The sequence below is a fragment of the Protomyctophum bolini genome (assembly GCF_963924005.1).
Source record: "Protomyctophum bolini genome assembly, chromosome: 1".
In the NCBI taxonomy this organism is placed as follows: Eukaryota; Metazoa; Chordata; class Actinopteri; order Myctophiformes; family Myctophidae; genus Protomyctophum; species Protomyctophum bolini.
Window position 1 is genome coordinate 9347523 of NC_137862.1, and position 22623 is coordinate 9370145.

General features: G+C 44.4%; 2 protein-coding genes across 4 annotated transcripts in view; both read left to right on the forward strand.

The window, feature by feature from the left end:
- glceb (glucuronic acid epimerase b) overlaps positions 1–18296 on the forward strand; it is a 36099-nt gene extending 17803 nt beyond the window's left edge. Inside the window, exons 5-12 of one of the 2 annotated variants that reach the window (XM_080764217.1) lie at positions 708–813; positions 1993–2232; positions 9083–9375; positions 10473–10742; positions 11150–11235; positions 12324–15443; positions 15514–15708; positions 16126–18296. In XM_080764217.1, coding sequence (XP_080620343.1) covers positions 708–813; positions 1993–2232; positions 9083–9375; positions 10473–10742; positions 11150–11235; positions 12324–12717 — 1389 coding nt within the window. In that variant the 3' untranslated portion in view covers positions 12718–15443; positions 15514–15708; positions 16126–18296. Of the gene's footprint in view, positions 1–707; positions 814–1992; positions 2233–9082; positions 9376–10472; positions 10743–11149; positions 11236–12323; positions 15709–16125 lie in introns of both variants that reach the window. The other variant, XM_080764216.1, reaches the window with a different exon arrangement.
- A 3264-nt stretch (positions 18297–21560) lies between these two features.
- mtmr10 (myotubularin related protein 10) overlaps positions 21561–22623 on the forward strand; it is a 28657-nt gene continuing 27594 nt past the window's right edge. For both annotated transcript variants that reach the window (XR_013964246.1, XM_080766220.1), the window contains exon 1: positions 21561–22103. Coding sequence is in view for 1 of the 2 variants with exons in the window: in XM_080766220.1 (XP_080622346.1) it covers positions 22047–22103 (57 nt within the window). In the remaining variant the exon portion in view is untranslated. The remainder of the gene's footprint in view (positions 22104–22623) is intronic.

Sequence of the window (22623 nt, forward strand, 5' to 3'; positions counted from 1 at the left end):
ATTGTATATATATATTTCAGGTCTACGCCCAGAGGGAGCCATACCATCCTCACAGTGTTGTATTAATATATATTGTATATATATTTCAGGTCTACGCCCAGAGGGAGCCATACCATCCTCACAGTGTTATATTAATATATATTGTATATATATTTCAGGTCTACGCCCAGAGGGAGCCATACCATCCTCACAGTGTTATATTAATATATATTGTATTTTCAGGTCTACGCCCAGAGGGAGCCATACCATCCTCACAGTGTTATATGAATATATATTGTATATATATATATTTCAGGTCTACGCCCAGAGGGAGCCATACCATCCTCAGTGTTATATTAATATAAATTGTATATATATTTCAGGTCTACGCCCAGAGGGAGCCATACCATCCTCACAGTGTTATATTAATATATATTGTATATATATTTCAGGTCTACGCCCAGAGGGAGCCATACCATCCTCACAGTGTTATATTAATATATATTGTATATATATTTCAGGTCTACGCCCAGAGGGAGCCATACCATCCTCACAGTGTTATATTAATATATATTGTATATATATTTCAGGTCTACGCCCAGAGGGAGTCCTACCACCCTCACAGTGTTATATTAATATATATTGTATATATATTTCAGGTCTACGCCCAGAGGGAGCCATACCATCCTCACAGTGTTATATTAATATATATTGTATATATATTTCAGGTCTACGCCCAGAGGGAGCCATACCATCCTCACGGGGTCTTCATGTCCTTCGAGGGCTACAATGTGGAGGTCCGCGACCGCGTCAAGTGCATCAGCGGAGTGGAAGGTAAGGGTTAACTAAGGTCAGCTCGTGATGACTCTAACACTGATGACACCAGTGTGTTATTGAGTTTTTGTTACAAGGCACAGCAGTGGCAGCCATTTTCTGGTTCTATCGCTCCAAACCCCGTTGGTTTTCCCCACTGTGCTCGGGGGCATTATGCCTATAGAGTAAGACGACGTATCACTATAACCTTGCTCCTTTTTTTTTCTCTGTCCATGCAATGACGCTTCCTTAAAACACTTTGACTGCTAATCACGACATTCCCGACCTAATTGATAAAGAACAGCTTCCCTGCGGATCACGACATTCCCGACATTTAGTTTTCATTGTTTAATTCGCCTTTTTTTATACGTTTTAAGACTTACAGGGGTTCCATCCGACACTGTGGGATAGGCGACGCGTTCTTATGACGTAACCGGAAACCAATGATTCACACTGGTTTGCTAGGGCTTCTGGGAAACTGAGGCACAATGTTAGTCTATGGCTCGTAATGGCCGCGTCCGTGCAGTAGGCAGTCAATGGGTCAATGGGTCAATGGGTGGTCCGTGCAGTAGGTTCAGGTTCAGGTTCATTTGTCATGTGTATAGATACAGAGTATAAATACAATGAAATTTATTTTGCTCTGAGCACTCTCAGTCTTACATACACAGGACAAAAACAAACATCTATAGTGCAAGAAAAAGACAAAAAAAACAAAAAGTGCAAGTGAAGTGACAAAACAGTGCATTACAGTTCAAGGTCAGCTGTTCAGCAGCCTGACTGCCTGGGGGTAGAAACTGTTACGGAGACGGGTGGTGCGAGATTTGATGCTCTGGTAGCGTTTTTTAGAAGGGAGTGGTTTGAACAGGGTATTTGCGGGATGGCTGGTGTCTTTCATGATGTTGTGGGCTTTTTTCATACAACGAGTGGTGTAGATGTTGTGGAGACTGGGTAATTCTGTGCTGCCGATGATTTTAGCTGCTGTTTTAACGGTCCTCTGCAACCTGTTGCAGTCCTGAGCTGTCATGTTACCGTACCACACTGATACAGCCAGTTAAGACACTTTCAATTATTGTAGTAGGCAGTCAATGGGTCATTGCCATTCATTTATTCTGCAGTCAAAGTGTTGCAGATGGTGTGACTGTATGCAGGTGCTTGTTGAATCAAACACGTGGTTGAAAGTTCATCATCCTGTTCCTCTAGGCGTGCCCCTGTCCACCCAGTGGGGTCCTCAGGGGTACTTCTATGCCATCCAGATCGCTCAGTACGGTCTGAGTCACTACAGTAAGAACCTGACGGAGCGCCCGCCCCACGTGGAGCTGTACGACACGGCGGAGGAACGCGACGCGTCGCCGCCGCTCTGGGACGTCCCGAAAGGCTGCAGCCTCAGCCGTGTGCGAGACAAGACCCGCGGCACCTGGGTTCGACAGTTCAGCGCCCCAGGTATACCACCATCCATACATACATACATACATCTTCAACCGCTTATCCGTAGTCGGGTCACGAGGGCAACAGCTCCAGCAGACTTCCCTCTCCAGAGCAACATTCGTGACTTCCTCCTGAGGCGATCCCGAGACGTTCCAAGGCCAGTGGAGTCGATGCGTTTCCTCCATCTGGTCCTTGGTCTGCCCCGGGGTCTCCTCCCAGTGGAGATATAATCCATCTGGTCCTTGGTCTGCCCCGGGGTCTCCTCCCAGTGGAGATATAATCCATCTGGTCCTTGGTCTGCCCCGGGGTCTCCTCCCAGTGGAGATATAATCCATCTGGTCCTTGGTCTGCCCCGGGGTCTCCTCCCAGTGGAGATATAATCCATCTGGTCCTTGGTCTGCCCCGGGGTCTCCTCCCAGTGGAGATATAATCCATCTGGTCCTTGGTCTGCCCTGGGGGCATAGAGGCATCCTAACCAGATGCCCGAATGTTTTACTTAACCCATTCTGGGCAGGAACCCCTGTTTTTGGAACCCCAGTTTTTGATCTCACTAATAGTAAGTAGAGGAAAGCAGGCAGAAGCAGGACTCAGCATCACGATTCAGGCATAATTTCTTTATTCAGAGTTTTCCGGGGGTTCCCAGTACAGCAACATGGCAAAATGACTTTTTCCAGTTCTCTCCCCCATCAATCAATCCACACCCCTTTATTCACAGGCAAATCCCCATTTACAACAGCAAAATAGCCAGTCAGTAACAGATGGTCATTCAACACCTCCTTTCAACGGACATCCAGGTCTTTAGGTGCAGTCTAGTTAATGTTAGATTTGGAAGCAAGTTCTACATCTGTTGGAGTTTGTCAGACGAGAACAGAGATGTTATTCTACTTGGTTATATACAGATCTGTTCTAAAGATGAGATAGTTACACAAATACACATTTGCTGACATAGTGATAGCATGGAGCATGGAGACTCAGCTGCTGCAGTTCAGTTAGAATGAGCATATTGATGAGAGTCCATTCAATTTGACTGGACGGCAGAGAAATACCATAATGCATATATATTTGGTAGTCTAGTTGGCATTCTAAAATAGCCATTACACCTTGAAAAATAGCAGATTTATCTGCTTTTTTTTTTTTACCGTGAAAATGTGGTGCAAATCTTTCAATATATATTCTTTCAGAGCGAATGTTTTTACCTCAAATATTTGCTTCTGGGGGGGTCAATGGAACAACATATTTTCAGATGGGGGTTGGTGGCCAATTACATAAAATTTTGGGGGTCCTTGACATGAAAATGTTTGAGAACGACTGACATAGAAACATGTTTTTATTTTTAGAAAACTGTGAGGATTTAGAAGACATTTCATTTGTATAATCGTTCCCAGGTCTAAATGGGTTAAGTAAAACATGTAGCGACAGTTCAGCGCCCCAGGTAAAAAAAGACGGTTCAGGAGTTGCAGACATTTATCCAAAAGTATGACATGTGCTGCGGGTTACAAATCACCCTGTGCGGTTAGGGTTTGGGTCGGGTTTGGGTCAGGTGTCACTAGACAAATGACTGTTCAGGCTCTTGGTATTTCTGAAGAAATGCCTGCACCCACAGGTAAGCCACGCACATGTAGTACACCTACTCATGTACAGTTTGCAAAATGTACAAAGGTACAGTTATACAATATTGCTATAAGGATAACGCAAAAACGGTGTGTGTGTGTGTGTGTGTGTGTGTGTGTGTGTGTGTGTGTGTGTGTGTGTGTGTTTGTGGTGCGCATGCACGCATGCACAATAATAAACTTTATTTGTATAGCACCTTTCATGCAAATAAGTAGCTCAAAGTGCTTGACATTAAATAGCCCAATATGGGACCTCAGTCTCATACTGTAGCTCCGAGAGGAGGTCTTATAACCGGCGCATGGTTTCAGTCTCATACTGTAGCTCCGAGAGGAGGTCTTATAACCGGCGCATGGTTTCCACTTTACAGCAAACGGACCCGTAAGCACATCGTGTCCAGAAAGTAAAGGTCGGATAAAGGTCTAAAATATTTTTTGTTTATTAGCGGACAAGAAGGTCCAAGTGACGGCTTGAAACGAACATTTAAATTGCTTATTTAATCAGCCAATCGGCTGCTTCCATGTTCTCAAGGAAGTTGTGGCCGGAGAGGCAGCATCAGCGCCTCCCCCTGGTCAGATGTTGAACTGAAGTTGGTTGGAAAGATTTGTAGTTAAACTAAGTACTAAACTAAGGAACAATAGGGCAAAACAATAGAAATACAAATAAAGAGAATAATAAAAATAAGTAAAACTCAGTAAAAGAACATAAGACGTGAACACAAGATCAATTTAGACAAATGTCAAATTGAACTCCACCACATGGTGGCGCACATGGGTTCCAAAGGTGTACACGCATTCAGTGTGCTCCTTCGTGGGCACGCATGCACGCACGCACGCACGCACGCACGCACGCACGCACGCAAACGGAAATATAAATATAAATCAACCCATTATATACAAACAGAAAAGTCCTATCTGATTGACAGCCCCATACATCCAAACAGAAAAGTCCTCTCTGATTGACTAGCCCCATACATCCAAACAGAAAAGTCCTATCTGATTGACAGCCCCATACATCCAAACAGAAAAGTCCTATCTGATTGACAGCCCCATACATCCAAACAGAAAAGTCCTATCTGATTGACAGCCCCATACATCCAAACAGAAAAGTCCTATCTGATTGACAGCCCCATACATCCAAACAGAAAAGTCCTATCTGATTGACAGCCCCATACATCCAAACAGAAAAGTCCTATCTGATTGACAGCCCCATACATCCAAACAGAAAAGTCCTATCTGATTGACAGCCCCATACATCCAAACAGAAAAGTCCTATCTGATTGACAGCCCATACATCCAAACAGAAAAGTCCTATCTGATTGACAGCCCCATACATCCAAACAGAAAAGTCCTATCTGATTGACATACCATACATCCAAACAGAAAAGTCCTATCTGATTGACAGCCCCATACATCCAAACAGAAAAGTCCTATCTGATTGACAGCCCCATACATCCAAACAGAAAAGTCCTATCTGATTGACAGCCCCATACATCCTAACAGAAAAGTCCTATCTGATTGACATACCATACATCCAAACAGAAAAGTCCTATCTGATTGACAGCCCCATACATCCAAACAGAAAAGTCCTATCTGATTGACAGCCCCATACATCCAAACAGAAAAGTCCTATCTGATTGACATACCATACATCCAAACAGAAAAGTCCTATCTGATTGACATACCATACATCCAAACAGAAAAGTCCTATCTGATTGGCAGCCCCATACATCCAAACAGAAAAGTCCTATCTGATTGACAGCCCCATACATCCACGCAGAAAAGTCCTATCTGATTGACAGCCCCATACATCCAAACAGAAAAGTCCTATCTGATTGACAGCCCATACATCCACGCAGAAAAGTCCTATCTGATTGACAGCCCCATACATCCAAACAGAAAAGTCCTATCTGATTGACAGCTCATACATCCATCTGATCTGATTGCGTTAAAACGACGTTAAACTCACTTTGCCACTGGATTTGCCACTGGATGCTTTGCATGCACAGTACCCTCTCTTCCCTCAGAGTGGAAAGGAGATGTTGTGGTCTGTACGCCCTGCCCATATTCTATTGATGGCAGAGTAATCGGAGTAATCAAGAGTAAACGAAGTAATCTGGGGGCCACACGCAGTACAAATCCACTTACTCTCTGGATTGGCTTGAGTAATGGATTTATGAGTGCATTAAATGGACAACCACAACCACAGGCCCCTGCCTGACTGGCGTCTCCCTCTTTATCTATCCATCCTTCCTTCTCTCTCTCTCTCTGTCTGTCTCTGTGTCTCTCTGCCACAGGCCCTGCCTGACTGGCGTCTCCCTCACTATCTATCTATCCTTCCTTCTCTCTCTCTCTGTCTCTCTCTCTCTCTCTACAGTGTCTCTGTGTCTCTCTGCCACAGGCCCCTGCCTGACTGGCGTCTCTCTCTCTCTCTCTCTCTCTCTCTGTCTGTCTCTGTCTCTCTGCCACAGGCCCCTGCCTGACAGGCGTCTCCCTCTTTATCTATCTATCCTTCCTTCCTTCTCTCTCTCTCTCTCTCTCTCTCTCTGTCTGTCTCTGTGTCTCTCTGCCACAGGCCCCTGCCTGACTGGCGCTCTCCCTATCTATCTATCTATCCTTCCTCTCTCTCTCTGTCTCTGTGTCTGTGTCTCTCTCTGTCTCTCGATCAGAAGGCCCTGTGGAAGGTGACATGGCCAGAAGGCCTATAGTTTGTACCTCACCGCATGACAATTACAATGTAGACATTTAGCAGACTCTCTTAATACAGAAAGACGTACAGTAAGCAAGAACAACACATGGTGATACATCACATGCATAAGGAGGGGGAGACCAGTCTGAAAGCTGTGGCCACTTTATGGAATGGATTCCTGTGTGTGTGTGTGTGTGTGTGTGTGTGTGTGTGTGTGTGTGTGTGTGACTGTGTGTGTGTGTGTGTGTGTGTGTGTGTGTACTCCACTAGTCCCTCCCTGACATTTTGTTCTACTGGATCTCTTCTCCACTAGTCCCTCCCTGACATTTAGTTCTACTGGATCTGTTCTCCACTAGTCCCTCCCTGACATTTAGTTCTACTGGATCTCTTCACCACTAGTCCCTCCCTGACATTTAGTTCTACTGGATCTCTTCTCCACTAGTCCCTCCCTGACATTTAGTTCTACTGGATCTCTTCACCACTAGTCCCTCCCTGACATTTCGTTCTACTGGATCTCTTCTCCACTAGTCCCTACCCACCATTTTAGTCTTTATTTCGTTTTTGTCAGTGGAAAAAAGGTAGTCGACAAACCGTTTTCGTCATAGTTTTAGTCAACGAAATTGTGCATGCGTGTAGTGGAGTTTTGTCTTGTGTGTGCCTGCCTAGTGACTGTGAGGACAGACAGACATGCAGTGCTGCTATGTGCATCTCTTAGTGACTGTGAGGACAGACAGACATGCAGTGCTGCTATGTGCATCTCTTAGTGACTGAGGACAGACATGCAGTGCTGCTATGTGCATCTCTTAGTGACTGAGGACAGACAGACATGCAGTGCTGCTATGTGCATCTCTTAGTGACTGTGAGGACAGACAGACATGCAGTGCTGCTATGTGCATCTCTTAGTGACTGAGGACAGACAGACATGCAGTGCTGCTATGTGCATCTCTTAGTGACTGTGAGGACAGACAGACATGCAGTGCTGCTATGTGCATCTCTTAGTAACTGTGAGGACAGACAGACAGACAGTGCTGCTATCATGTGCATCTGCTTCTGCACTCATTCCAATTCCTCTCAGGCTCGGCTCCAGGTTGAAAAATATATATTTTTATTTATTTGATTTGATTTAGTTGGAAAAGCAATCATAATACAACATCGATTCAAGGATTTTGCAGTAAAGTCCAAAGACTTATTTCCACTGAGGTCCTCTCACTGAACGGAACAATACATTTATATACAGTAAAACATGTGCATGAGACTTAAACTGAGGGGACAGAATTAGAAACTGATGGTGGCAACACCCCCCATCCTCTCTCTCTCTCTCTCTCTCTCTCTCTCTCTCTCTCTCTCTCTCTCTCTCTCTCTCTCTCTCTCTCTCTCCGTCTCTCCTACTCTGACATTCATCTAATTAAGCCCGCTGTGCAGTGACAGATCTGAACTGCCATCTCATGGGGTACCAGCATGTCTGTCTGTCTGTCTGTCTGTCCGTCCCCCCTACTCTGACATTAATCTACTGTAATTAAGCCCATTGTGAAGTGACAGGTCTGAGCTGCCATGTCATGGGGGACCAGCGTCTCTCTCTCTCTCTCTCTCTCTCTCTCCCCCAATGCCACAAGAGAGTCAGACATGAGATAGTGATGTCATTGCAACCTCGTGGGACTGTTTCAGCGCTCGTTATGAAAAGGAAAGTCTCTAACGAGTGCCTGTACTGAACCAAACCCGCTGGTGCCACTTCAAAATAGGGCCGTGTGGCTTGAAAAACATGGCGCTCTGAGCCAACAGCACCATCTGGTGGTCCACTTTATATCTTGAGATGAATTTACAGGTAAGCAAAGATAATGAAGTCCACCTTAAGGCTTTCAGAGTTACCTTGGACTTACATTTTATTTGCTATATCCCCAAACGGCACCTTTGAATGAAGGGTTTTTGTTAATACAAATGACAATATATTCATATTTGACTTCAACAGTGGACAGAAAATGAATGAATGCGTCTTCAGAGGGTCTCTCTCTCTCAATTTAAATTTCAAAATGCTTTATTGGCATGATAAATATGTTCTACATTGCCAAAGCATACATACAACAAAACCAAAGTCAACATTATGCACACAGAGACAACAACAAACATCCCAACAATAATGAACAACAAGCAATATACAGTAACAATGAAAATATATTAACAAACAGAAACATAAGCAACTTAATGACCCTGTTCAGACATATATACCCGTCTCTTCTGTCCACCGGCTGTCCCTCAGTTGATGACAACTCCACACGTATTTTGCTGCCAAAACTGCATTTGGACTGTTCTCCCAGAACATATTGAAATGATGAGTTATTAATGGTGGATTGAAATTCTTTATATTTTTCATATTTTTTTGTCTCATTGTAACAAAGTGTAGCTCCGTCTCCACCTCCCCTTGAGAGCAGAGTGAACGCAGTCTGTCTTCTCTAGGCAGAGACATAGTCTCTCTCTCTCTCTCTCTCTCTCTCTCTCTCTCTCTCTCTCTCTCTCCCCCTGGGGAACTAAATTGAATGGATACTCTCCCTCTCTCTCTCTCGCTCTCTCCCAGAGTCTTCCGACGGTGTCTCTCTCCCCCTGGGGAACTCCAAGGACTTCATCCTGAGTCTGGACCTGAGGTTCACGTCCAACGGCAGCATCTCGGTGGTCCTGGAGACCACGGAGAAGGGCGCTCCGTTCGTCCTCCACTACGTCACCAGCAGCACGCTCATCACCTTCCGAGACCGCGACATCACCTACGGCATCGGAGCGCGCGCCGCCTGGAGCACCCTGACCCGCGACCTGCTGACCGACCTCAGGAAGGGCATCGGGCTGTCCAACACCAAGGCTGTCAAGGCCACCAAGGTACTAGGGCTCAAGGCCACCAAGGTACTAGGGCGTAAGGCCACCAAGGTACTAGGGCGTAAGGCCACCAAGGTACTAGGGCGTAAGGCCACCAAGGTACTAGGGCGTAAGGCCACCAAGGTACTAGGGCGTAAGGCCACCAAGGTACTAGGGCTCAAGGCCACCAAGGTACTAGGGCTCAAGGCCACCAAGGTGCTAGGGCTTAAGGCCACCAAGGTACTAGGGCTTAAGGCCACCAAGGTACTAGGGCTCAAAGCTACCAAGGTACTACAATATATGTTAATGACATTTAGAAGATTTAGAACACTTTCCTGGGGGTCTTTATGTGTGTAATATGTGGTTTAAGATATTTTAGATCTGAGCAGTGAGCCCAGTGTCTCTAATGTCATCGACACTGGGCTCACTTCCTTCCTGGACTACAGTTCCCATAATGCTTTGGTGCACTGCTCCTCCTCGTGGATAGGGGGAGGGCTGTCTCACTGAGACAACATGTAGTCCAGGAAGTAAGTGAGCCCAGTGTCCATGACATCAGAGACACTGGGCTCTGATGTCAGCACCCATTTTTGCTTTCCTCCTCTCAGATCATGGTAGTAAACATGCACGTTCTTCCCCTCTCCTCTCAGATCATGGTAGTAAACATGCACGTTCTTCCCCCCTCTCCTCTCAGATCATGGTAGTAAACATGCACGTTCTTCCCCCCTCTCCTCTCAGATCATGGTAGTAAACATCGTTCTTCCCCCCTCTCCTCTCAGATCATGGTAGTAAACATGCACGTTCTTCCCCTCTCCTCTCAGATCATGGTAGTAAACATGGACGTTCTTCCCCTCTCCTCTCAGATCATGGTAGTAAACATGGACGTTCTTCCCCACTCTCCTCTCAGATCATGGTAGTAAACATGGACGTTCTTCCCCCCCTCTCCTCTCAGATCATGGTAGTAAACATGGACGTTCTTCCCCCCCTCTCCTCTCAGATCATGGTAGTAAACATGGACGTTCTTCCCCCCTCTCCTCTCAGATCATGGTAGTAAACATCGTTCTTCCCCCCTCTCCTCTCAGATCATGGTAGTAAACATGGACGTTCTTCCCCTCTCCTCTCAGATCATGCCCAGGCGGGTGGTGCGGGTGGTGCTGCGCGGGCGCGGCAGCGTGGACAACGTCACCATCTCCACCACCGCCCACATGGCGGCCTTCTTCGCCGCCAGCGACTGGCTGGTGCGGAACCAGGACGAGCGCGGCGGCTGGCCCATCATGGTCACCCGCAAGCTGGGCGAGGGCTTCCGCCCGCTGGAGCCCGGCTGGTACTCTGCCATGGCCCAGGGCCAGGCCATGTCCACGCTGGTCAGGGCATACCTGCTGACCAAGGACCAGGTATGGATCCATCATTATGAGGCTGATTTTTTTTTTAAGTCTTCTGAATCCTAAAAAAAATTCAGAAAAACCTATGTTTCTACATCAGTAGTGCTCAACCTTTTTCATGTCAAGGACCCCCAGAATTATCTGTATTTAGCCACGGACCCCCATCTCAAAATATGTTGTTCCATGGCCCCCCCAAAAGCAACATTTTGGCACTATATATAGTAGCACTATATAGTATATATGCATATAGTTTTAGTTTACACATGATTCATGATAGCTACTTTTTCATAAATGTATTTGATGTATTGCCGTGCTTTTTGTTCTTGCTTAATGTAAGTCACTCTGGAATGGATTAAGAGCGTCTGCTAAACGCCTAAATTGTAATTATGTTTTAATCTTTTTCTTTATTCCATGCCCAGGTGTACCTGCAGGCGGCGCTCAAGGCCACAGGGCCGTACACGCAGCCCTCAGCGCAGCACGGCGTCAAGGCCGTGTTCATGAACAGGTACGACTCTACGTTAGGTAACGAGGTACAGTACTACAGTACCAGGTAGTACTGTAGTACTTCCAGGTACAACTGAAGGTTATCCACCTGTTTCTTACGGCCCAAAGTGCATTGCGTTGCCCATAGTGCATTTTGTGCTTTTCATGTGCTTTTCATGGCCCATAGCACTTACCCCACCCCCTTAGATAGCAATTCTGTAGACTTAGATAGCATTTGATACAGACTTATAGCATGTTATGTAAACAGCATAAGTGCATTGTATGTAGTCATAGCACGTCATAGTACATAATGTATATCATAGTAGTATAGATGTATAGCTTATATGTATAGTTTCATTATAGATATTCCACTGTTACTTTCTTAGCTTACGCATGTTTCATGATAAATGTTTTTATGTGATGTATTCCCCATGCTTTTTGTTCTTGCTTAATGTAAGTCGCTCTGGATTAAGAGCGTCTGCTAAATGCCTAAATTGTAAATTGTAAATTGTGCTTGTGTGTGCATAAGTTCCTCTTTCCTCGTTTAGCTCAGTGGCCTTGTGGTTAGAGTGACCGCCCTGAAACTGGGAGGTCGGGTCATACCAAAGACTGTAAAAATGGGACCCAATGCCTCCCTGCTTGGCACTCAGCATCAAAGGGTTGGATTGGCAGGTCAAATCTACTAATCAAATAATTCCTGAGCTTTCTTAAATTATTTATTTAAAGACCTTTTAAGCGTCGTACGAAGCCAACTCTTGTCGTGACAAATCATGACAACACACACAATATTTTGGACCAAACAAATAATTACAAAGAAGAAAAACAACAAAAAAAGTGTTGTAACCTGCCGTTTTTTTCTACTCTCTAATTCTTTGTTTGGCCCGAAAATGTTTGTTTGTTGTCATGATTTGTCACGACAAGAGTTGGCGTCGTACGACGCTTAAAAGGTCTTTAAATAAATAAATAAATGCATTGGGATTCATTTCCTGGGCCACTCGTTGTTCTGAAAGGGGGAGGGACTGCAACGCTCTATACTACATGTCGTTCATGGTTTTCTTTCCAGCAGGTATGACTGGTACTTACCTTTATTCCTGTCCTTTATACCTGTAGGTATGACTGGTACGAGGAGTATCCGACCACGCCGGCCTCCTTCGTGCTCAACGGGTTCATCTACTCCCTGCTTGGCCTGTACGACCTGTCGGAGACTGCAGGGGGCGGCGGCGGGGAGTCGGCGGTGGCCGGCCGCGAGGCGGCGAGGCTGCTGGCGCGCGGCATGGAGTCGCTCAAGGCCATGCTGCCGCTGTTCGACACGGGCTCGGGCAGCGTCTACGACCTGCGGCACTTTGTGCTGGGCGCCGCGCCCAACCTGGCGCGCTGGGACTACCACACCACGCACATCAACCAGCTGCAGCTGCTGGCCAGCATCGACGGAGCGCCCGTCTTCAGGGAGGTGGTGAAGCGCTGGAAGGGCTACCTGAAGGGGCTCCGCGCCAAGCACAACTAGATCTGGTCCATATTGACATACTGTACGTATACTGTACGCTGTGGTCCTCAGCTAAATGATAGGAGAGTTGTTGGCAACCAAATGGACCCTTGGAGATCTTTAAAAGATAGAGGGCCACCCCTTACCGCGGAACTTATTTGCCTTTTTTTTTACTATTTTGAAAAATCTATTAAAATGGTTCAACTGGCCGTTCTAGAAGCTCGCAACGTGTCAATGATTTTCTTTTTCAAAACAGTAAAAATGGCAAATAGGTTTAGGGGTAAGGGGTTTAGGGGTTTAGGGGTGATGATGTAAGGATAAGGGGTAAGGGGTGGCACAAGATGGGGCCGGGAGTTACCGTGATTTATTTTAACTTTTTCTGTTTTGTACATGTGTCTACGGAGTTAGCGTTACTCTAATAGACCCCCAGCTCAAATCGGTGAACCAATAAGATCCACCGCCTGTTGTCGACCAGCACCCGCACCTCTAGACCAGAAACCACACAGGCTGGGCCACGCCCCTCTAGACCAGAAACCACACAGGCTGGGCCACGCCCCTCTAGACCAGAAACCACACAGGCTGGGCCACGCCCCTCTAGACCAGAAACCACACAGGCTGGGCCACGCCCCTCTAGACCAGAAACCACACAGGCTGGGCCACGCCCCTCTAGACCAGAAACCACACAGGCTGGGCCACGCCCCTCTAGACCAGAAACCACACAGGCTGGGCCACGCCCCTCTAGACCAGAAACCACACAGGCTGGGCCACGCCCCTCTCGACCAGAAACCACACAGGCTGGGCCACGCCCCTCTAGACCAGAAACCACACAGGCTGGGCCACGCCCCTCTAGACCAGAAACCACACAGGCTGGGCCACGCCCCTCTAGACCAGAAACCACACAGGCTGGGCCACGCCCCTCTAGACCAGAAACCACACAGGCTGGGCCACGCCCCTCTAGACCAGAAACCACACAGGCTGGGCCACGCCCCTCTAGACCAGAAACCACACAGGCTGGGCCACGCCCCTCTAGACCAGAAACCACACAGGCTGGGCCACGCCCCTCTAGACCATAAACCACACAGGCTGGGCCACGCCCCTCTAGACCAGAAACCACACAGGCTGGGCCACGCCCCTCTAGACCAGAAACCACACAGGCTGGGCCACACCCCTCTAGACCAGAAACCACACAGGCTGGGCCACGGCCCTCTAGACCAGAAACCACACAGACTGGGCCACGCCCCTCTAGACCAGAAACCACACAGGCTGGGCCACGCCCCTCTAGATCAGAAACCACACAGACTGGGCCAGGCTACTTATCACCTAAAACTCGAGCCTTTTGAATGAATCAGCCTTTTATCTCATCAAATGTGTCCAGATTTGACTGAGGGCCCATTGGATGTCATATGAAAGCAGGGAATCATAGCTTCAAATTGACATATTGGTTGTTTAGTTTGACCCACCAGTTTTGGAGATATGGCTTATAGAGTAATGTCTTGCAGAAAACAGCGAGTTGAGAAAACGGGCTTGAAAGGTTCACTTCTGTCGACTCTAACATTACACCTAGCTACATGTTTAAGCATTTATTTCATATTTACACCTAGCTACATGTTTAAGCATTTATTTCATATTGACATGTCTTCTGTGGTCTCTAACATTACACCTAGCTACATGTTTAAGCATTTAATTCATATTGACATGTCTTCTGTGGTCTCTAACATTACACCTAGCTACATGTTCAAGCATTTATTTCATATTGACATGTCTTCTGTTGTCTCTAACATTACACCTAGCTACATGTTAAGCATTTATTTCATATTTACATGTCTTCTGTGGTCTCTAACATTACAACTAGCTACATGTTTAAGCATTTATTTCATATTGACATGTCTTCTGTGGTCTCTAACATTACAACTAGCTACATGTTTAAGCATTTATTTCATATTGACATTTCAGCTCGGACACTTATTTCGGCTCGGACACTTATTTCAGACATGCTCTAGTATGTGAGGAGTCTGTCTGTGCTTTTATGTGCGATGTCAGCCCCTCAGTCAAATCTGGTCACAGATGGTGGTAACGTGGCTCAAATGGCGATTCAATTATGATATGAAAAAGGTTGAAAACCACTGAGTATGAACTATGAATGAAAGTGCAGGTGTGTGTGTGGTCGAGGCAGAATGTGTGTTCAGTCTAGTGTAGTTCTTCTCGACGGTAAAGCTGTCTGCTGAGCGCTGTCGCTGTGCTCCGGCGTTTACAATTCTCTGCAACAATAATTAACCCTTCGCTAAGCCCCACCCACTCTGCTCCTTGATGGCAAGCTGTCCTTCTGTCACCCAATTGAGATGCATGTCAATGATGCCATTTCTTCTCCATATATAAACAATCCATCATTTCAGTAGCAAGAGCTTCAAAGTGTCTTCTAAATCTAGTCTACCAGGCCTGCAGTAGGCTATGCACTGGACACATGTCTTCTAAATCTAGTCAACCAGGCCTGCAGTAGGCTATGCATTGGACAAAATGTGCATGACATTATTTCAACAAACTAGAGATACAAGGAAATACTTAAGAGATACAAGGAAAGACTTAAACGGTATCCAACTCAATCAACATTGACGTCGAGTTTTCATGTAATGAAAAACTACAGTGATTACCGGTAGTATTATTGTCATCACCTGGGTCGGTCAGTCGTGTAACTGTCCCGACATTAAGCTGTGTATGTGTTCAACAACACAGCCATGACATTAAGCTGTGTGTGTGTGTTCAACAACACAGCCATGACGTTAAGCTGTGTGTGTTCAACAACACAGCCATGACGTTAAGCTGTGTGTTCAACAACACAGCCATGACGTTAAGCTGTGTGTGTTCAACAACACAGCCATGACGTTAAGCTGTGTGTGTGTTCAACAACACAGCCATGACATTAAGCTGTGTGTGTGTTCAACAACACAGCCATGACGTTAAGCTGTGTATGTGTTGAACAACACAGCCATGACGTTAAGCTGTGTGTGTGTGTGTGTGTTCAACAACACAGCCATGACGTTAAGCTGTGTGTGTGTGTGTGTGTGTGTGTGTGTTCAACAACACAGCCATGACGTTAAGCTGTCTATGTGTTCAACAACACAGCCATGACGTTAAGCTGTGTATGTGTTCAACAACACAGCCATGCCGTTAAGCTGTGTATGTGTTCAACAACACAGCCATGACGTTAAGCTGTGTATGTGTTCAACAACACAGCCATGACGTTAAGCTGTGTGTGTGTTCAACAACACAGCCATGACGTTAAGCTGTGTATGTGTTCAACAACACAGCCATGACGTTAAGCTGTGTGTGTGTTCAACAACACAGCCATGACGTTAAGCTGTGTATGTGTTCAACAACACAGCCATGACGTTAAGCTGTGTATGTGTTCAACAACACAGCCATGACGTTAAGCTGTGTATGTGTTCAACAACACAGCCATGACGTTAAGCTGTGTATGTGTTCAACAACACAGCCACGCAAAATCACACTGAAAGCTATATGCTTTGACAAGCTTGACCAGCATAGCAACGGTTACTAAACTATTTTGAATGGCATTGATTGGACAATCGCTTTTGGGGGGCGGGGTTTAGCCAAGAGTGCATTGCAGCTGTCTCATTATTTTCTGAGCTAGTGTTTGTAATTATGTATAGACCTAGTGTCAGGGGGGGGAGGGGGGGGGGGCATTCTCTGTCTGCATCTTCTTTGTGTTTTGTCTCAAAACAACTTATAATGCTAGATGGAAAAAAGAAGTCCTTGAATATTTGGGGGAGTTGTTGAATCTTGTCTTTTCCAACATTTGTTTTTTATACTGTATATCCACTGAGTCTCTTCTCCAATTCTATTTTTTTACCACTTCGCTCTAGATTTCCACCGCTTAATGAGAGAGTATACCATAAATAAAGAGTATTATATTATTAATTATTTGGAGCAGAAACTTTGAAAACGAAAAAGCTGGGGAGGGGGGGGGGGGGGGGGGGATATTCGGTGCATCCCTAGTTTTCATAGAAAAGGGACACGACTAACTGTGTATTGCTTTGATCTCATAATTTGCATACCCGGCCTCCCATCCTAGCGTTGTTTTGTTGATAATTTATCGAATCGCAGTTCCCTCTCGTTTACTTCCTCCTTCCTCCTACTCGTAGTACGGTGTGCATAATGTCACGCGTTGACCGTTTTGTCATTAAAAGGGAAACTGAGCTGTGTATATTATAATATAACATAACGGGACATTTCATTTAGTTCATATACCGTAATCAGCAGTGAGGGAAGTGTGATTTTATTTTTATTTCTTTTCGATTATATTTGTGAATATTAATTTCCATTTAGCATTTAATAACACGTCTCATTTGAAACACTGCCTTTTTGTATGTAGGTTCTAATAGATATTAGCAAACATATAATTATGTAAACAAGCATAATTATGCAAACAGTGCTATCTAAAAGGGGAAAGTGTGCAAATAGCTATTGGTAGTAACAATGTCAAAGGGAAAGGAACAATGGATGCAAACTCTTTTTCTTTGTGTATAGCCTTTAACCTTCCACAGAAACATGAACAAGAATGATATGCTTTGTTAGACTGAAGCACAATGGACGGTTTGGACACTGTTTGAATACATATTCCTTTTGGATTATTCTTATTATTATTTTCTTCTTCAGGACAATGTACCACGCCTTCCTTTAGAAAGCTGCTACTGTTCACTGTGTAATAATGTTTTTATTCTCCTGGTTTAAACATCTTTAGTTTTTCGTTCCACTACTCCTACTGTAAAAACTAATTAAACATGATATGTCCGACGGCCACGGCTCACATGTGACTTATGCAATAAGATGTTTACCCGGGGGGTCCTGAGGACTGCTTGGGAGAGACCCAGCGGTTGTACAATAACATGTTTACTGGGACCCAGCGTTTGTACAATAACATGTTTACTGGGACCCAGCAGTTGTACAATAAGCCGTTTACTGGGACCCAGCGGTTGTACAATAAGCCGTTTACTGGGACCCAGCGGTTGTACAATAACATGTTTACTGGGACCCAGCGGTTGTACAATAAGCCGTTTACTGGGACCCAGCAGTTGTACAATAAGCCGTTTACTGGGACCCAGCAGTTGTACAATAACATGTTTACTGGGACCCAGCGGTTGTACAATAAGCCGTTTACTGGGACCCAGCAGTTGTACAATAAGCCGTTTACTGGGACCCAGCGGTTGTACAATAACATGTTTACTGTGGGTCTTATAAGAACGGCTTTGGAGAAACCCAACGGTTGTACAATAACATGTTTACTGGGAGTCCTAAGGACAGCTTTGGAGAGACCCAACGGTTGTACAATAACATGTTTACTGGGAGTCGTAAGGACTTTTTTGGAGAGACCCAACGGTTGTACAATAACATGTTTACTGGGAGTCCTAAGGACAGCTTTGGAGAGACCCAGCGGTTGTACAGATTTAGCAATCCAAGCACAATGTGCACATGCTACCATTTTTTTTAATTCAGAGGGAGGGAGGTGTTTATATTAAAAGAGTAAATCTTTGTGCTTCAGAATTTGCTTTTTAACGTTGTACAAATAAAAGCATCTTTCTTAAGCTTGTCGTCCATTCTTTTTAGGTTAAAGCTGCGATAAGCAAGAATATGTCAAAATTGTAATGATTTTTTTTCTTTTCTTTTTTTGTATTCAGACAACCATCAAAAATAATTGTCTCTGTGACACATCTAGGGGCCTTAATCAGCATTCAAAGATGTTCCTAGAAGCTTTGTCATTGGTCATTTTCCTGTCTACTTCCTGATTCTTTAGTCATTGCGACCGGAGTTTTTTCTACCATTGACAAAGCTTCTAGGAACATCTTTGAATGCAGATTGCGGCCCTATAGATGTGTCGCACTTAATTTTTATCCCACGATTTTGTAACGCATTTTTCACCCATGTGTCAATTATCTAATGTGAACCTGGGCTCTACACACCCTCCGCCAACCTAGTCCCATATATGGGGGACATGGTGAACGCAACGGACTTGAACTCATGCTTCATGTCATGGACCACCAAAATTGGAGGTCCATGACATGAGACTGCGGCGGACCTCCAAGGATTCTGAGCGGCAATAGTAGGTGTCCATGGTAACCTGACATCAATTGACAATGACAAGGGCCTTTTTAACAGCCGCCCCAAGATTTTCTTGAAATCTGTGTTCAATACTATATGCCAATACACGTTTGGAACAATCCCAGTGTGGGGACCCTTTTAATACTCTATGGTGGGGACGCATGCCCCTCCGGTTATACAATAACCTATTTTACCCGTTGTCCGTCGGTCTCTCTCTGTTTGTCGCTTGTCTGCATGGGTTCTTTTTATGCCCATAAGAGGATCTCATGACTACACTATCTCTATTCCTTGTATGTATACAGTATGCCCATAATGGAGTCCAGGCTATGATGTCAGCACTATGATGTCATACAGATGACACCCTACCCAAAACCCTAACCACAAGCACGGTGAAACACATGTTCGGGAGCGACAGGTGATTTCCGCATGTTGGACCTTTGGTGTGGCGGATCTGCATGTGCATCCTGCTAGCCCCTCCAACGTCTGGTTTTCAGAAGTGATGTCATGTGGCAGCAAAGTCTATGGACTTTTAATGTTTGGAGAAAACTAAAAAACAACAAAACGGGACCCCACTCGCAGCCAAATATGGTTTTTAAATGTTTGTCTTTCAACAGGACCCCACTAGTGACGTTATGCGGCAGCCACAATGGGCGGTCCTCACTTTACAAGTGTGCTTTTCTTTGGGAACGTTTACAAACCTGAAGAAACTCAATAAAGTGATAGCTACTAGACTGAACATTTGGGAAATACTTTTTTTTTTTTTTTTACTTGGGAGAGTTCTTGAAAACCAGACCTATTGAGAGTTGAGGTGCTTTCTTTTTTTTTAGGGGTCAAGGAGGTCGGGTTGAGGGGTCAAGTACCCACTTTGACCCCTCGTGGCGCCGGGCCTGTCCCCAGCACTGATAGTTAGATTCTACATTACACAGCTAGCTTGGTCACTAAATCAGTTTCCCACACCTCTTCCTCGTCTTCCTCTTCCTCTTCGCTATACTCATCTTCCTCCTCATAATCAACTTCAGCTTCAGCTGAATATTCTGAGCTGAAACCCTCCGCAACCTGGGGTGCAAGTTGGGAGGTCTCCAGATCTGTAGGAATTCCCTTTGGCGCTGAGGATGAGGAACTGAAGAACTTCCCATCTTCATCATCATCAGAGCTGAAGAGCTCATCTTCATCAGAGGTGTACATGTAGGGCTGATCTGGAACTGCAAGGGGACCCCATCCTGATGGCTTGCCCCGAGTTAAATAGCCAGAGAACTTTGCCATGATGATCTTGTGTGAATTTGCAACTCTACGTGCTTCGGTTTTGAGAAGCTCGAGATATGATGTAATGAACTGTGATGTCAGGCTGACATCACAGTTCATTACATCATATCTCTGGCTGGCTGACATTGTCAGCCATGCCCAAATGCTGTTGTGAAGGGCCTTTTTAACAGCATGTATTATGGAAATACATATAGACAAGGGGTATAGGCCTACTGATGTTTGAAATTAAAAAAGCAAGAACTAACATTCTGTAATAGCAGCAGAAATATGGAATAGCTGTGATAATGACCACAGAAATTGCAATATGATAGATAAATTCAAGAAAATGTTTAAAATTACAACATCATCATAAACCTCTAATATATTGCACCATTTCTATCCAATTATGATTCTACCAAATGCATGGATGTAAAAAAATATAATAAAAAAAAAAGTTTATTTTTATTCTTATTTTTCCTTATTTTCTATTTTCTATATTGTGTTGTCCGTCTTTGTTATAATTTTGCATTAATGTATGATAAGTAAGTCAAAAAGGGTATAGGCACTATATAAGTCAGCTATGGCTTCAGCCTACACCTTTTTCGGTCCAAAACATGTCCTAATGCTTTTGCGGCTGTAATAATCATGTACATGACCGAAATAAAACGATTCATTCATTCATAGATCCAAAATAGTGCACGATGCACTCAAAGTCACTACTACTGAAGTCCGCTAGATGTCACTCTAGCACTGCTGGTGCTACTCTAGCATGACTTGTAGGCCTAAAAGAAAAGATATCCGTGATATCAGTAACTATACACTACCATAAACATATACTACTACTACTACATTTGCAGAAATTGATAACTCATGCATGTAAATTTTGTGCTCTATTTTTTTAATTGCCATAAATCCCGTACATTTTGGAATGACTTTAGAATCCCACATTTTTATTCATATGAATTTGACCTATTCATTCCAGAAGATGCGTCCACTTGCATTTTATATGCTAAATGTTTATAGGCCCACTCCTACACAAACAAAAATTCGCCAAAACTGTACCAAATTTTACTCATATGTCTTAATTGTATTGTATTGTTTTTATGTATAATTATCCTGATTTTGTTTTGTTGTTTTTGTCAGTTTTTTTTTATTGTTCTGTAGGTCTACATTCTACCTAATCTGTTTGTATATTTTCTCTCAATAATAATAAAAGACTACTAGGCTACTAGGCTGCTACTATAATTATTTATAATAATAATAATAATAATAATAATAATACGTTACAATTATTTCAGATAATTGCATAATTGTCTAAATAATTTCCCTCGTATAAATTAATTAAATCTGTTGAGAAATGTTCATTCATACATTTTCAAACGCTAAAACAGGATGTGACATGTATTGTTGCGTCATGATCGTAACCTTGCTGAATCCGCAGACCGTGCTGCTCCTCCTCCTCCTCCTCTCCTCCTCCTCCTCCTCCTCGTATAAACATGGCCGTCGTGTCCACACACAGCGTCCTTTCGTGTGTGTTTAGCTGAATTAATCATCACATACTGGCCAAGTCATCGCCGGGTAAAAGTAACAGGTGGACAGAAAATGTAGGCAACGGGGCAACGCTTTAATGAACAAAGTGGCGGTTGGGATGTTTGTTCATCCGTTTGGTTCAGCTTAAACAGGGGAGGTTGTTGACATCTTTAAAGTTGAGCTTGAAGACTTTTTTTTCCTTTTTTGCTGCTAACTAAACCAGCTCGGAGTCGTCACCACATCAAGGGACTTCCAACCATTGACTTTGTGTTTTTTGCGAGCTTAAGGAGCGAGATGGAATAAGCACTGTCCCACTTCCCCAATGGAGATCGTACTTGAACTTGAGTTGTATCTTTGCAGCCAAGCTTGGTGATAACTTTGGACTTATCGAAATCTACTTGTTTGTTTTCCACTGGCAGCATATCCAGCTGTCTGGTTTGGGATTCATTCACGTAAACTAAACGATGTTTCCCGTGAAACCCTCCAGACCAACCTTCAAATCATATCTCCCACCTGTACATGTAAGTATTCGTGCTGTTACGTGTTGTTGGCTGCAGCAATATTATTTTCCATTGCAAGTTCGCCTGGTTTCTTGAACTCATTAAGGTCGCAGTCCCACCCAAATGTACTAGATTGGGGGACTGGGGGTGCTGGCTATAGAACCAAAAACTACTAGGAATTGTTTAGAACTTAAGTGATGACTGACGTTGATTCCTTGCTGAATCTCGGTAGGAATTGACTCTAAAATAAGAATACATTACAGCTATAGTCTAGCTGCTAGACTATTATGCTGATGCAAGATCCTCAAAGGGATTTATTTATTTTATTTATGTTTTTTTATACAGAAATGAATGTTGAATAAAATTATGCAGCCATGCAGCTATGGGCATAGCCCTACAAGCAGAACCCAATGCTACTGAAGTTTCTGACATTTTGGAGGGGTTCCGAGAGAGGGGCTACTATGGGCATTTGCTTTTTGTAATCATGCAAACATAACCACCTTGGATGAAACACAAGTAATGAAAGCCGTTTATCTATACA